The 17147-nt window shown below is 32.6% G+C and overlaps 1 protein-coding gene across 2 annotated transcripts in view; it reads left to right on the top strand.

The window, feature by feature from the left end:
- Nucleotides 1–14876, top strand: part of ODR4 (odr-4 GPCR localization factor homolog) — a 40728-nt gene extending 25852 nt beyond the window's left edge. For both annotated transcript variants that reach the window (XM_026001202.2, XM_072733160.1), the window contains exons 13-15: nt 46–231; nt 11017–11127; nt 12914–14876. In XM_026001202.2, the coding sequence (XP_025856987.2) occupies nt 46–231; nt 11017–11127; nt 12914–12981 (365 nt within the window). In that variant the 3' untranslated portion in view covers nt 12982–14876. The remainder of the gene's footprint in view (nt 1–45; nt 232–11016; nt 11128–12913) is intronic.
- Nucleotides 14877–17147: the final 2271 nt, after the last annotated feature.

The raw sequence follows: 17147 nt of genomic DNA, 5'->3' as shown, positions 1-17147 counted from the left end.
GTGACAGACCTATCTAAATATTGATAATGTTCCTCCTCCTTTTAGATTCTGAAAAAGAGTTTCACATCCTCCCTCACCGAGTTTTTGTCCCCATTCCGGGATCTACTGTAATGTTATGTGATTATAAATTTGGTGATGAGTCAGCTGAAGAAATGAGAGACCATTTCATAGAGATGTTAGATCATATGATTCAAATAGAAGATTTGGAAATTGCAGAGGAAATAAACACAGGTAATTATATGATGTGACTTGAGAACCTGATTAGACTTTTGCTTAGATGACCTATGAGCCATCTAGTTTAAATATGTCTTTAGATTTCTTTAACACTAGTTCTGTTTGATACTTTTGAGGCATTTAAAAATATGTCTGTTTAATTTCTACAGATAGAAACATGCAATCTGTGTTTTCCTGGAAAATTCTACCAAAATTTAAGATACTTCAGATTTTCCAAGCCTAGCAAGAAGGTCTTTATAAAACAAGTTCAGCTTTAAATAGGTGGAAATATATGGCTTTTCAGTGTTTCTTTTATTGTAAGAAAAGTTTGCTTAAAATTCACTATCTTAATTATTTGGTTAAGCTATTTTTTTAAATGTGTTTTCCATACTAGTGGGCTTTATTTTCTTACCCCTTCATACATTTGGGATACTAAGCTGAAATGGGCATTTCCAAATGTTGTAGATCAAAATTATTTTTATAAAACACAGATTTGCCGTACTATCTAATTATATAACACAGTTTCTTCCCCTAACCATCACTTTCACATTTGACCTTATATTTTAGAAGGCTGTTATTGTTTTGCTTTGTATTCTTTTGCTTTGCTTTGTTTTTATTTTGTATCAGGTGAGATCAGGATATGAAAACATATCTATAAATAAGTGTGAGTATATGATAGACTTCCTGAAACAAAAAAAAAGTATGTGATAAAGGTAATTATTTGCAAATATCAATAAATACTGAGTAACTATCAAGCTTCAGATTTCTGACATCGTAGTAGTCACTAGGTTACTTTTGAAAATGAATGTTTATGAAATTTGAATATAGCAATTTTCAAGTCTTTATTCTAATTCTTATTCTTCTGTGACTTAAGTAAGTCCTGCCCCCCCCCCCCATAAGAGTTTGTGATTCAGAGTACTTTTGTTAAAATGATGAATCAAGTAAGTATTTGGTTGGTGAATATCAAATCTGTCGGTAAGGTTTCTGATTAGTTAGAGACCACTGTGCTCGTTATTGTTGTTTTCAACAACTCCAGGTTAGTATTATGATGTGGAACGTTAAGCATGTTTTAAAGAAAAAAAAATACTTTAAATTGCTCAGTATCTGATGTTAAAGCAGCAGCTGTATTTTAGTCCTTCAAAAACTAGTATAAGAGATAGTTATAGCATATTCCCTAACCAATAGATATTTTGAAAATGACCTGGTAAACATGTGTTTGCTGCTTTCTGAAATATGTTTTCCCAGATTAATGGCTACACTATCTCTGCCAACTAGATTTAGCGTCATCAGAGTAGGGATTTTTTTTTTAATTAATTTTTTTTTTTAGGGATTTTTTTATTGTTTTGTTTACTTCTGTCTCTAAGTGTCTAACAATACTTCATTGATAATCTGAATGAATTTTATGTAGGATCATTAGAGTTGAACTTGTTCATCTTTTTTTAACACTGAAATCTATATTCCTAGGAGATGAGGATTTAGACTGTTTTCTTCCTTATTCTGAATGCCAGTATGCCTTTCTGTAACTAACACCTTATGCAGTAATCTGGAGCCGTAAAACATGAGTACTTCTTTATTGAGGCCATGCTTTAAATTTGAGGGCAACTATCATGCTCTAAGTATGTTGAAGCCAAATATTTGCACAAACCTTTTAACTGGTCTCTTTATTATAGTTTCCAGACCTCATTCCTTTTTACCACCTTGTTTATGTTCTTCTAGGTTAGAGATTTTTAACCTGTAATACCCATAACCTTTGGGGTCCTAGCTGGCTTTCAGGAGATCCACAAACCACTTGAAAGTAATTATTGTAATTTTTTCTAGAGAAAGAACTATAGCCATTAAAGGGTTGGTGACCTAAGAAAGATTAAAAACTACTTCTTTAAATATACTTTGGTTTGCCTTTCTCAAAATACATTACCCTGAATTCAAACTAATGTTCTAATAATATCATTAGCTATTATTTATATAGAACCTATTATGTTTAGGCACTCCTTCCAAAGCCTTACAAATACTAAATAATTTAATTCTTATAACAGCCCTATGAAGCAGATACTCTTATTACTCCCATTTTCCAGATGAGAGAATCAAGGCTCAGAAAGGTCAAGTAATTTTTCCAGGGTTACACTGCTAGTAAATGGCAGAGCTAGAATTTAAACTTAAGTAATTTGGTTCTAGAGCCTGTGCTTTTCTCTAACAATTCCTTTCCACGGGACCTAAATAACAAAGACTATAGAATTACTGCTTACCATGGTCTAGATATTTATTTTAGCATCACCACCTTCATTGCATCCATCATTCAAAAAAAAATTTTAACATGAATGATGTTAACATTATTCTGGTTTAATTTCATCTTGCTTCTGTTAGTATAATTTCTACCTTGTTGGCTAGAATCTTGGATCTGTTATCATAGTAAATGCTTTTCATATTCTTTTTGAATTAGTTGTCACACTTTTAGTGTGTATTACATTCATGAAAGGCTAAAGGGTAGCATAGCACTGTGTGCAAAACTTGACCCAATCACAACTTACTTAATTATTTTCGCAATTTACTTTAAAAATCAGATATCAAAGCATAGGGACAGAGAGATTTAGAGTTTTGTTTTTTTTCTTTTTTTTAAAGATCTTATTTATTTATTTATTTATTTATTTATTTATTTATTTATTTATGAGAGAGAGCGCGCACGTGCATACATGCATACAAACAAGTACAAGTCCAGGGAAGGGCATAGGGAAAGAATTTCTAACATATTCCCTCCTGAGCCTGGAAGCAGCCTTATAGCTCAATCCCACCACCTGTGAGATCATGACCTGAGCCAAATCAAGATTTGGAGGTTCAAGACACTCAGTGACCCAAGTCACTCCTCATTTAGATTTTTTAAAGACTATCATCTAGGGGTGCCTGGGTGGCACAGTCGGTTAAGCATCTGACTCTTGATTTCATCTCAGGTCATGTCTTCAGGGTCCTGGGATTGAGCCCAGCATATAGAGCTCTACGCTCAAGGTGAAATCTGCTTGAGAGTTTCTCTGCCTCTCCCTTTGCCTCTCCCCCTGCTCTCTCCCTCCCTCTCTAAAAATGAGTAAATAAATCTTTTTTTAAAAAAAAATAAAGACAACCATCTGTCTTAAATATTTTTACCTTTTCTTAATTTCATTTTTTAACAAACATTTATAAACTAGCTTATATTGTATTCAATACCTTGTCAATTATACTTTTAAAAAGTTATTTTAACTTGTATTAATAATAGGGTAATATCTATACTTTTTTTAAAAATTTTTATTTATTTATTTGAGAGAGAGAGAGAGAGAGACTGGGCATGCAAGCAGAGGGGAGGGGCAGAGGGAGAGGGAGAAGCAGACCCTGCTGAGTAAGGAACCTGATGCGGGACTTGATCCCATGACCCTGAGCTCATGACTTGAGCTTAAGGCAGATGTTTAACCAACTGAGCCACCCAGGTGTATCCCAATATCCATTCTTTTTTTAAATTTTTATTTATTTATTCATGAGAGGCACACAGAGAGCGGCAGAGACATAGGCAGAGGGAGAAGCAGACTCCCTATGGGGAGCCTGATACAGGACTTGATTCCAGGACCCCAGGATCACCAAGGCAGATGCTCAACCACTGAGCCACCTAGGTGCCCCATATCCATTCTCTATATGTTAAAACATTAAAAATATCCAAGTAGGTTACACTATTATAATATATTCATAAAGAAGCTACTGTATGACAGCCTCCCAAAAACAAAACTAAAGCTCAATAAATTCAGACTTTCGTGAAACCATTATATGTACAGCTTAGCAAACTTCGATTTTTCAGAAGATTTACAAGAAAAGGATTTTGCCTCTCTGGATCACTATTGTATTTCAAGTACTTTACTAAGAACCTAGCCTTAACACATCATAGGTAGTCAGTAAATATTTGATGACTAAAACAAATTACTGATTTAGTCCTAAGGTTTGAGGTCCATAAATCGATATCATACTAATTCTGTCTTCAAGGAACTAAATAGAATTTTTTTAACCTGTATAGATACTACCTTTAATGTACCCAGACTGTTTCTCCATTATGCTTTATTATAATTCTGTGCTGCTCTTTAACATTATTTGCATACTTATATAACTCATCACTTGTGTTTAATCTTCAACCTTTGTCAGATTTCTTTTTTAAGATTTTTTTTATATAAGAGAAACCAAGATAGTGACAAAGATAGTGAGAGAAAGCAGGAGCAGGGAGGAGAGAGAGATCAGTCTCCCCGCTGAGCAGGAAGCCTGACATGAGGCTTAATACCCTGTCATAATAACCTGAGAAAAAGGGAGACTTAACTCCTAAGTCATTCAGGTCCCCCTAACTGTCAGATTTTTAAGAGTAAGTACCTAGAATGTTTATCTCTATCTGAGCTCCATGCCTCAAACATGGTAGGTATTCATAAATATTTGTTAAAAATTGACTGATATAGACTAAATAGGTCATTTTTTTGGAAATTAAAACACATCTTTTTTCATACTTATTTTATGTTTGAAAAATTTTAAGTTTATATCTGGCTAGATACAGAGTTTTTAAGGCATGTGTAGGGGACTGCATTTAAAAGGGTATGATAAAAAATTAATAATAATAAAAAATAAATAAAATAAAAGGATATGATAGGGATCCCTGGGTGGCTCAGCGGTTTGGCACCTGCCTTTGGCCCAAGGTGCGATCCCAGAGTCCCGGGATCGAGTCCCACGTTAGGCTCCTGGCATGGAGCCTGCTTCTCCCTCCTCCTGTGTCTCTGCCCCTCTCTCTCTCTCTCTCTCTATCAAAAATAAATAAATGAATGAATAAATAAATAAATAAACTTTAAAAAAAGTAAAAAGGGTATTATAGTCATGGGTCTGTGGTATATATATAATTCAGAGCATTTTAAACAGTATAGAACATTTAAAACGTGATAGTATGCAGCACTAGAAATATTAATTCTAGTGTACAGCATTTAGTATGTCTTTTTATCAGGTATTTATTACGCATTTGTTCTGTTCAAAGCAATGTAATAGTAAAAATCAAAGACCAGATTCCTTTCCTTAAAAAGTCTATAATATGATTTGGAAGATATATTATGTATGCATTGCTAATTATGTAGAGCATGTAGTAAGTTCGTAAGAGAAACCAAGAACATTAATGATCAAAATTTTAGAATCTCCAATGATTTGTTAATTATTCACTGAGAATAAAATATTTTGATTTGTATATTTGACTGTAGATTAGCAATAACAATCTATAATAACCAAGTTTTGACATTAGTATTTTAAATTTTAGTAAATTGTTTCCATTACTGCTTTATGTTTCACTTTAATTGAAAGCACTCATCTATTGTATAAATTCATGCTCTGTAGTATACAGTGGATAATCCCAAATATATTAAAAATTTTATGCTTTTAAATGATTCTTAGAAATCTTTGAAATATTCTTGCAAATAATTGAGACTTATTTTTAGCCTCAAGATAACATACTTACTTATTATTATCATTTTAAAGGCTATTCTCCAATGAACTTTTATCATTATATGTATACTAAATATATTTTAATCCTGTTTTGCAGCTTTCCTTCAGTAAGTTTTATCATTAAGACTGTACCATGTTAAATATTAGCATGAGCTAATAACTGAAGTATTTAAAAATAACTTTATAATCTTAGATGACATAAATGTTCATTAGTCTTTTTGTGATTTTTGATTTTTTTAAGCTTTTAATATTGGTACTTAGTTGTATATTTCACACTGTATTTTTTTTTAAAGATTTTATTTATTCATGAGAGACACAGAGAGAGAGGCAGAGACACAGCCAGAGGGAGAAGCAGGCTCCAAGCAGGGAGCCCAATGTGGGACTCCATCCTGGGACTTGTCTATCATGCCGTGTGCCAAAGGCAGGCACTTAACCGCTGAGCCACCCAAGTGTCCCCACACTGTATTTTAAAATGATTTTCTGTCTATATTTCTTTTTATGCCAGTTATCTAGTATTGAGATTAACTGAGTAGGAAGAGTTTATAATCATAAACACAAAGGAAACAATACAGCAGTTTGGAAAGTTTAGGTATGTATAACTTGAACATGTACTGTGTCAAACCCATGGTCTCAAGATTATATATTTTTCTAGTATTATATAACGTATTAAGATATTACTTCATTATGTATGCTTCTTTAAGGACACTGCCCTGTTTTTGGAACTTACATAAATCCCAACTGAATCATTGATTGATTACTACTTTTGGTGGCCTATTAAAGTAGCCCTATTAAGCATTAAGGGTTCTAGAGATCAAATATACTGTCCTAACTCTCGAGAAGCTCACAGTATAGAGGGAAGTACAGAGAAATGGGTTACTCTAAAATAAGATGATTAGTTCTATAACAGAGGGATGAACAGAATTATCAGAACATTTAGCACAGGCATGATCCTTGTATGGTATTAGAGAAAGCTTCTGAGAGCAGGTGACATTTGAGTTCATTTTGAAGGATGAATGCAGTAAAAGAAACTCTAGGATTTTTAGGAATTGGACACTGGCATCAGATGTACTGTGACCAAGAATATGACTTGTCTAGAATTTTATTAGTTTTGCTTTTTCAAGCATTTGTTGAATTAGAAGGAATGATTTGGTAATTAGCATATTTTCAATGGCAAAATAACATTCCCAAATTATAGGATAGAGTAAAAACATAAAATGTTTATGTTAATAGAAAAATTGAATGTTTTTTTCATAAACATCCTATTGATTTAGAATTATATTCACTCCTTTACTCATTCATTCATTAATTTACTCAAAAATAGTAGATGCATAATTTTATGGAGATAGTATTTTAACTGAGTCCAGGTGTGTCACTTACTTCCATGTAATTTTAAATAAGTCTCCTCTGAATCCCAGATTCTCTTGGGGTTGATCAGAGAATTTAGTAAGAATATTAGGGAAAATACTTTCTAAACAAAAAGAGATACATAAATGTAGGGTGATTTTAACCACTATTATAAGACTTTTAAATAATTTCTAGATTATAATGAAAAAATATTAACATTAAAGTATGAAAGTAATATTTTATAGTGTGTATAGATTTTCCTATATATTTGAAATTAGGGTTTTCATATACAATAAACCAAAAAAAGTGGAGTTCAAATGTTCAAGTTCAAAAATTGAAATAAGTGTACATTTAGGGGTGTTAAACTTTTTATAAGAATCTGGCTTTATTTTCTAAGTATTTGATGTTATTATTTGCTGATTATTATTTAATTATTTCTATTCTATAAAATACTTGCCAAGTAGTTGCTATGTTTGAAATACATATTTTGCCAGGTGATTGCCTTAAAATAACATACTTTTAAATGACTTAAGGGATGAAGAACAATTTGTTTGTCAGAATGACTCACTTAAGGTGAAGGATAACTATGGCTTTAAAATTTCTTAAATGCATTAGTCATCTTCTACTAGATATTAAGCTAATAATTCAGTTACATTCTATCTACAGTATCAGCTAAAAATTGGAGACACCTTTAAAATCTGGTGAAACTCTTCCAATTCTCTCTTGATATCAGAGCTAATTACTTTTTGTTGTTTGGTTAAACATTGATAATATAAAGGAAAGAGAAGCAATAATGAACATGTATTTTTATGACTAAATTATTGAGTATAGTTAAACCTCATTACTTTAGTATTCAGGGATGGGCAAGAAGACAACTAAGGAGTTCAAGTCGTAACATTTTATTTTAAGCATTTAAATAGTCTTGCCTAACTGCCAACAGCTTGGAATGAAATTGAACACATTTACAACTTCACATGCATTCATTATTGCCCTTGTTTTCTCTTTTGTTGATAGTTGCTCAAAAGGTTACTTTCTTACATGATTAATTTGAGGCTTGTCTGAAGTTAAAATGACCTGGTTTTTAAGGAACGGTTAAGATCTAATTTCCTATTGAATCATGTTATTTGCATTTAAATTTCAGAGACTAGTAAAATGACATTGTGTATGAGATTTGAGTTAAAATCCTGGACGCTCCCATCAAAAATAAACACGAGTAAATTGTTATGACAAGATCATATCTATCCTTGAAAAATGCTCTGCCTCAGTAAAATTATCTCAGAGTTGTATAAAACCAATATGAGTTTGTATGATAGATTAAAGTGAAATGTCTTTTTTAATAGAAGTATATTGTGCAGAATTGATATACTAGAGCATGACTTTTGCATATAACAATATTAAATATATAAGTACCATGTCATGACAAAACCATTTTTGTGCTCTTTAAATACAAGTACTCAAGAAAAATAAATCCTTTAGCAAATAAGTGTAATTCATGGTTCATCCATTATTTTTATTTGTATTTGTTATATATGGATTTTAGTGGCTCCCCAAAAAAGTTTTTTGGACTGATATTTACTAATAGAAAAACCAAAATTGTGTGTGTGTTAACATGAATAAACTGTACTATTCATTCAACTTTTTGATCTATAGATGAAGTTAAGGGAAATATAAAGCTAGTAGGTGAATATAATCTAGAACTAAGTTCTAATCCTTGAGAAATCTAGAAACTGTGGAAATACAGAAGACAGAATGTTTCTAGAGATAGTTTATAATAAGAATTTTTAGCCTTTGTAACCAATATGATATGGGAGAAAAAAAAGAGTTTTGTCTGTTTTTAGAGTTATTTGGTTATATGCTTAAAGAGGAAAAAAAGGATTGGGATACTTTTGATTCTAATGAGGTGATTAGAAATCATCTAAGGTGATTTCTTTAAAAAAAATTTATTTATTATTTGACAGAGAGAACACAAACAGGGGGAGCAGCAGGCAGAGGAAGGGAGAAGTAGGCTCTCTGCTGAGCAAGAGTCTAATGCTGGCTCTATCCCTGGCTCCTGGGATTGTGACCTGAGCCAAAGGCAGATACTTAAACCAATTGAACCACCCAGGCTAAAGATGATTTCTCAAAATGACAGTAAACTTTTCTTCATGGGAAATTGATGAAAATTAGGCAGTTTTTTTTTTTCTTTTATCTGTTTTGGTACCACAGATACCTGTTTCAGTAAGTTTATATATCATACTTGTGAGCCTGTGCTGTTATATTGAAATGTAAAGATGTCTACAAGAACATTTTAAATCCAAGCAATAAGCTCTTTAATTTTGAATTTAAATGGTAGTATTCATTGTCTCTCATTCTGTGGTTCTCTACTCTTTGCAAATAAAAAGATCAATATGAAGTGTAGATACTTTTAGACAGTTCCCTGGAATCATATAGAACAGCATTTGATTACCACCTCTGAGGTAAAGAGGTGGGTCTGGCTCCAGGAGCTTTCCATTCTTGCTTTAGTCAGCATAATTCTATTTTTATCTATTTTATATGCTGGGATTTTCTATCAGAGTCTTTAGCACTAGGGAAAAAAATGAAAACCACTGACTATATGATATCTAAGGATGTTTTTAGTTCAGACAGTTTTAATCAGTGTTAAATAAATTCAGCTAAGCTAATCTATATAAATTATTGCCAGCGTAATGAAATAGGAAGAGAACCCGTAGTATTTGAATCCTCAGTCTGCTGCTCGTGACTCTCAAATATGCACTTAACTTTTCAGGTTTTATTTTCCATCTGTAAAATGAGATAAGGTAGTTGCCTTGTTTAACACTGAGGTGTTTTAAGGTTAAATTAATGATCATATTTTGCTTGTATACAGTAGACCCCCTTATTTGCAGAGGATAAGTTCCAAGAACCCCAATGAATGCTTGAAGCTGCACATAGTACCTTTCTATATACTATGAACCCTCTATCTACCATGCTTTTTCCTAAATATACAAACCTGTGATAAAGTTTAATTTATAAGTTAGGCACAGTGAGAGATTAAAAATAATAATAAGTTATAACAGTATACTGTAAAAAAAAGTTATGTGAATGTGCTCTTTCTCAAAATATAATATTTGTACTCACCCCTCTTGTGATGATATAAGATGGTAAAATGTCTCATAATGAAATGAAGTGAGATGAATGATATAGGCATGGTGACACATAGCATTAGGATACTGTTGACCTGCTGACTCTATGTCAGAAATAGGATCATCTGCTACTGGACTGCAGTTGACTGCAGGTATCTGAAACTGCAGATAAGGGAGGACTACTATATTTCAAATTTCAGGTGAGATCCAGTCAGCAAACTTTTTCTGTATTGGGCCAAATAGTAAATATTTTACGTTTTGTGGGGCACATAAGGTTTGCCTCATGGGACTGCAGTTGCTAATCCCTGCTTTTAATATTAATAACCAATTATTTGAAATTATTGTTAAGCCACCAATAAGAATGATAGAAATTAATCCCAACTAAGAGTGAAAATTACTCTGCTCCTATCTGGTTTGATTTTTGGCATCAGTTTATTTTTACTACAATATAAGAAACAGATTACTTGTTTACTATACAAATCACTTGTTTACTATCTTTGTTATCTAAATTGTCTATATTATCTATATTTCCCTACCATATTATTATTTGTTTACTATATTTGTTTACTATATTTTTTTACTATATTTATATTCCCATAATTTGTGAGAGTCATTTAGAACTAACTCTCTGGTTTCTGGTTTCAGTCAATTATAAAACTATAGTATTTTTAAAATTGTCAGTTTGACATATATTCCATGAAATTTAACTCACCTGCATTTGATGAGCAAATTGTGTTGTAAAAAAGCCAAGTTGGAGGAAATTGGAGCTCATTGTATATGTTCTTTATAATGTTCTTCTTTAAAACTTATTTTAAATAATTTAATAATTCCCATTTATTTAGGATTTATTATTATTATCCTCTTGCAGCTTGTGTGAGTTATTCTATGAATACTGAAGCTTCATTGGACAACACAGATGATGAACAACCAAAACAACCAATTAAAACTGCAGTAATAATGAAAATTCAGCAAAATATAGGTATTTAATTTCCTTTTTAACATTGAAAAGATGTTATGTTGGCCTTTGGTTTTCTCATTATTTTAAAATTATTTCCATTACATTTTGCTTTCTTAGAGGTGCTAGATTAAGCTGGTATTTATTGAGTATTATGGAAAGTACTAGACCCTGGAGATGAAAGAGATGGAAATATTTATAAATAATGCATTATCCTAATTGCCTTCAAACATGGCACTTCCTATTAATTTTTTTGGTGTTTTGTTTGTTTTTAGAGTGGGTGGGAGGGGCAGAGAGAGAGAGAGAGAATCATTTATTTATTTTAGAGACAGAGAGAGAGCATGCAATTGGGAGGCAGGGGCAGAGGGAGAGGGAGAGGAAGAAATAGGCTCCCTGCTAAGGAGGCTTCATAATGCAAGGCTCAATCCCAAGACTCTGGGATCATGATCTGAGCTGAAGGCAGACCCTGAAACTGACTGAACCACTCAGGTGCCTGAGAGAGAGAATCTTAAACACGTTTCATACCAGGGCAGACCCAACATAGGACTCCATCTTACTACTCTGAGATCATGACCTGAGCTGAAATCAAAAGTCAGGTGCTTAACAGACTGAGCCACCCAAGCACCCCTTTTTTGGTGTTTTTAGAAGAAAAACCTGTTGCATTTTGGGAATTAATTAGTATAGTTGGGCCAATGCTTTCCAGACTGGTGTTCTTTTCAAAACAGCTATTGTAGAAAATTCTGATACATAGTCTATGAAAAAAGTCAAATTCAGGTCTGAAAATTTGTAATGAACTTTAGAATTTTAAAGACTCCAAAGAAGTGTGGCAATTACTTTAACACTGTTCAGACTTATTGATAAAAGAACATGTAGACTATTGTTAAGTGGAGTGCCAATTTGAGAAATACTTTATAAGCATTAAGACTTTTAACTGAGAGTTAGAAGCCAGAAGATTTAGTTGTTTTTCTTGGAACTTACTCATTATGTAATTGCCTAAATTCTTTGTATCAAAGTGCATGTGTATGTGTGTGTCTGTCTAGACTACTATGGTCAGTTTTGTTTTGGTTAACTTATAGTTATTAGGAAAAAATAAAACTAAAAGTTATCAATACAAACGTAACTAATTTTTAGATTTTATAATGGTGGAATCTGAGTTTTTTAGTTTTAATATTTACACAAACGACTTATGTTTGAGACCTGCTGCCCATTAGACTGTCTTTTGGTTGAAACTGGGTACCTTGGGACAGCTGGAATGTCAGTGTGCATATTTATAGAAACTTTTTAAAGATGTTTGAGTTTTTCCGTCAGATATGTGTGCACGAATAAGTGATACTTTTTTTTTTTTTTTGAAGGTTTTGCTAAGTGGTGAAGTACATGATTATCAGTCATGCCTTTGCCGTCTATCCAGCTTATTGCTATATTTTCCTCCTAAGCCTGGCTGGCTTTTATTTTATTTTATTTTTTTCTAAGATTTTATTTATCCACTCATAGAGACACAGACAGAGAGAGAGAGAGGCAGAGACACAGGCATAGGGAGAAGCGGGCACCGTGCAGGGAGCCCAAGGCAGGACTCTATCCCAGGTCTCCAGGATCATGCCCGGGGCTGCAGGTGGTGCCAAACGGCTGCACCACCAGGGCTGCCCAACTGGCTGGCTTTTAATACATATATACGTGTGTGTGAGCATGTGTTTGTGCAGGTGCATCTTGTTGTCTAAGCCCGTGAGTTACCTACATTTCAGAGCCTAGGATCAGTTAAGCCTTTGTTTTGCTTATCCCATGACCATTTGCTTTTTGTTTGCTTTACCTGTAGGTGTGATTGCAGCAGTTGCGGTTGCAGTCTTTGCTGCGGGAATCTCCTTTCATTACTTCAGTGATTAGGGTGAGACGCAGAGAGCTTCCTGATCTTCCAGAGAACACAAAGCAATCATTATGAATAATGAAGATGCAAACAGTCCATCTGCATTTAAGACCAGAGCAGCCACCTCTGCTGTCATAATGCCTATTAGGTTTCTGACTAAAATGAAATCACCAGCTGCCTTGTTAAGCCCTGCTTATATTATAGATGGCTCAGGCTTCCAAAAATAAAGTTGTGCATATAGATGGAAGTTGCTGTAACAAATCCTTATTACCTATTTTTTAAAATGTTTAAAATGATACTTTATTTTTATAGATTTTAGTCCTGTTGATTTGGATCATATATTGTAAATTTAACTGAGTATCTTAGAATAATGTGAGAAATTTCTACAAAGTGGGACAGCAATCTATTGGATAAGTTCATATCCTAGGGCCTTTCTAATATATACTCAGTTTCAAAATAGTGATCGAGTTCTGGTCAAGGGATAGGAAACCTTTCCAGAGAGGTTTGAATTTTTAAGGCTTGCCATAAATCACGTGCTTTCTCAGGTTAGTATATTATACCCGTTTTAGTATATTTAATAAGACTTTTACTTCTAGCAGTACATTAGGCTAAGTACTGAAAAGCAACTAAATCCTGAACAAAATCTATTTTTGAATGCATTAATCGGCTCAAAGAAAGTAGGGGAAGTTTCTGAGAATCATACCTCTATTTTTACTCACAAAAATGAACACATTTTGGTTGGGAATTGTGAATACCATATTAAGCATGCAAGTGGGCAGTGGTTGCTCAGATGGCAAATACCAATTGCAGCATAACCATATGCAATTTGGATTAGATCCATATGCCTTGGATTAGAAACAAGGAAATGAATCTGAATCTGAGATACTGTTCCAGCCAGGACAGTTGAAGTGGGCATTTAGTTTGTAGTACCCTGTAGCTCATAGCATAAGCAAATTAAGGTTCAGGACTTCCATAGATAAAGCAATATTATGATTAGATATTACCAGGTGCAAATTAAAAACTAGCTAGTGTGAGAAAGAATCTGTAGAAATAATTCGCTTCTCTAAGATCTCATTACTGACATCTATGAAAAATGGAACCACAGGCAGATCTAAAAAAGAAAGAACTGCAAAAATGAAAAAATATGTTACTTGAAATTAAAAAAAAAAAAACCCTCAGACGTGTTGAATATTGTATTAGACTCAAGAGACAATAAATAAACTGGAAGTGAGATCTAAAGAAATTACCTGGTGTGCAGCAAGGAGAAACGAGCTAGAAAATGCAAATATTAAAGAGAACTTTAGAGATATGGAGGGAAGAATTATAAAAACCAGAAGTATTATGAGAGAAAAAGAGGATGGAAGAGAGGCATATTTGAAGATAACTATTTTCCTTACTTGAAAAGCATGAATTCAATAATTTTAGGAAGCAGAGTATATCCCAAAAATAAATGGATCAAAACCATGCCTAAATCCAAAGTAGTGTAACTACAAGATACGAAGCACAAGATTTTAAAAGCATTCAAAGGAATCAAAATAGCATCAATGAAGGCAAGACAGTCACATACTCAGTAGGCTTCTCAATAGCAACAATGTACCCAAAGATGGTGGAATAATAATGTCTTCAAAGTTCTGAGAAAAACTATATCAACTTAGAATTTGTACCAAGCAAAACTGAAATGTTCAGATGAAAAACAGACTTTTACTATCAACAGAATTTCAATAAACTACAAAAGAATGATCTTCAAGAAGGAAAATGTTTCCACAAAGATGATCTGAAATCGAAAAACTCGTGAACAAATACAATGATACAAATCAAAGGTATTGTTAATATAAAAAGGTTGTAATTAAGTGTTTATAAGAAGTAAAGTTGTAAACAGCTGTAAAATTAAATAAACATTTTTATGCAAAATGAATGTGGACTTTAAGGTATAATTGAAAAACTGGATAATAGCTTTTAAGATGGGAGGAGGGTGATTAGAATTAATGTTCTGAGATGCTTTCATTGTCCAGAAGGTAGGTTAAGATACTGTTTAAATTTTTAGTAAAATATCAAGTGTAACTGCTAAAATAATAGATACAGAATGAATTGTTGTAAAGGAAGACTTTAAAATAGTGGAATAGGAAGACAATAACAGTACAAAAGAAATAAGGGGTGGAGGAGGAATAAAATTAGTATAATAGTAACAAGTCAAGTAGTATTAATTAAACATGAATAGACTAAACTCAGTTCAACAACAGATTGTTTAGGTCTTTAAAACCTAGCTGTAGGCTGGATTTTTTAAAAGATGAAAACAGACAAAATTTGTGTAGCTTTAGTGATACTAAATTAAAATTGGATTTTATGATAGTATTATTAAAGAGGAGGCGGCCATTAAATGATAAAAGGAACAATTCACTAGAAATATATATCAATTTTAAATTTGCACATACTTTATAAAATGGCCTCAAAATTAATAAGGCTAACCCAACAAATTGAACAATATTGTGGGAGATTTCAACAGATCCCAATTTCTGATAAACCAAGCCAAAGAATGAATGAAAAAAACAGATTTAGGCAATGCAGTCAACAATATTCTCAGGGATTGGCAAAGCTGCCTCAGAATAAAATATCCTTTTGCCAAGACTTGTCTGCAAATTCTTAACCTTTTTTTGTTTGCCAAGAACAAAGAAAAATTGTTGTAAACTTAACTGCTGTTGTAACATATGAACAGTCTTTTCTGAAAATGCAAATTAGACAAGAATCATTACATCATTTGTGGCATGCAGTTACATTGGGTTTCTGCTATTGCATGTATATATTACTTTCATACCTAACTTGCTATATTTTATACTGCTTTACCATTTTCAAAGCACTTGCATATGTGAGTAGCATTTGATCTTTTCTGGGATTCAATGGACAAATTTAAAATAATCAGCAATTAGAGAATATTCTTAAGCATTTTATTTTAGCAAAAATTGACCATGTACTAGGCATGAAATAAGTCACAATAAAGTTTTAAAAATCAGTATTCAAAGGATGATCCGAAATAAGAGGTTAGTAATAATGGTTAAATTTTTAAGTCATACATTTACAAGTTTTTAAAAACCTAGATGAAAGAAGAAAACATAAATACATAGAACCTAATTATAAATACTGCATTTAGAAAAATTGGGTGATGTAGCAGAAACAGCACTGAATGAATTTAAATGCTTAAAGAAAAAGCCTAAGTATGTAACTTAAGACCAACAGAATAAACCTAATATTAAAGCATGGAGATATGGGCAAAGGAAGAAATCAATGAATTAGAAAACAATATCACAATGTCAAAGCTGTTTTCATGATAACAGTAAAATTGGCATAATTGAACAAGAAGAAAACAGTACAAGATTGAAAAGGAGTCCTCACCCATAGAGATACAGATGAGCATTTTAATATATTTGAAATGTAAAATGGATCAACATCTAGAAAAATGGCATTTCCTTAAATTGTCCAAAGAAGAAATGGGCAAGCTACATGGACTTATTCAATAGTGTTGAATAGTAAATAATTTTTTGGCAGAACATCTAGCCCACATCTACAGATGTTTCTCTTTCAAGGACCATACTATCTCAACATTTCATACCAACTCCCAAAGGCTAGGTAATGAGGGAATTCTCTTCAGCTCTACTGAAGCCAGTATAACTTCTACTGATAATAGAATCAGACACATTCAGTAGGAGAAGAGAAAGTTTACAGACTCATCACATACATGAACAGATGTGAAAACCAAAAGCACTATTGATAAGCTAAATTCAACATTATTTAAAAAATGATAATGCAGCATGACTAAGTTCTAGATGCACATTAAAAATTAGGAACTCAATGAGAATGTTTATTTTATCACCACTTCTATTCATCATTGTACTGTAGAAATAATGAGCAAAAGACAAACCGGACCTTTTAAGAGGATGTGACTGAGCACATGAAAAGATGTTTAGTCTCATATATGATCAACTAAGACTGTGGTGAATTACATCCAATAGATTGAAAAATTAAGAGATATGACAGTATTAATGAAGATATGCATCAAGAAGACATTTACAGGTGGGATTATAAACCACAGGCGTTATCTTGTGAAGTTAACTACTTACATTCTCTAATACCTGACCATTCTTTTTCTACAAATATACCTTAGAGAAATGTTTCCATAAGTGTACAAGAGTAC

Source organism: Vulpes vulpes, chromosome 13 (assembly GCF_048418805.1).
Source record: "Vulpes vulpes isolate BD-2025 chromosome 13, VulVul3, whole genome shotgun sequence".
NCBI classification, from domain to species: domain Eukaryota; kingdom Metazoa; phylum Chordata; class Mammalia; order Carnivora; family Canidae; genus Vulpes; species Vulpes vulpes.
Note: the sequence above shows the minus strand (reverse complement) of the source record. Positions and strands in the feature narration are given on the sequence as shown.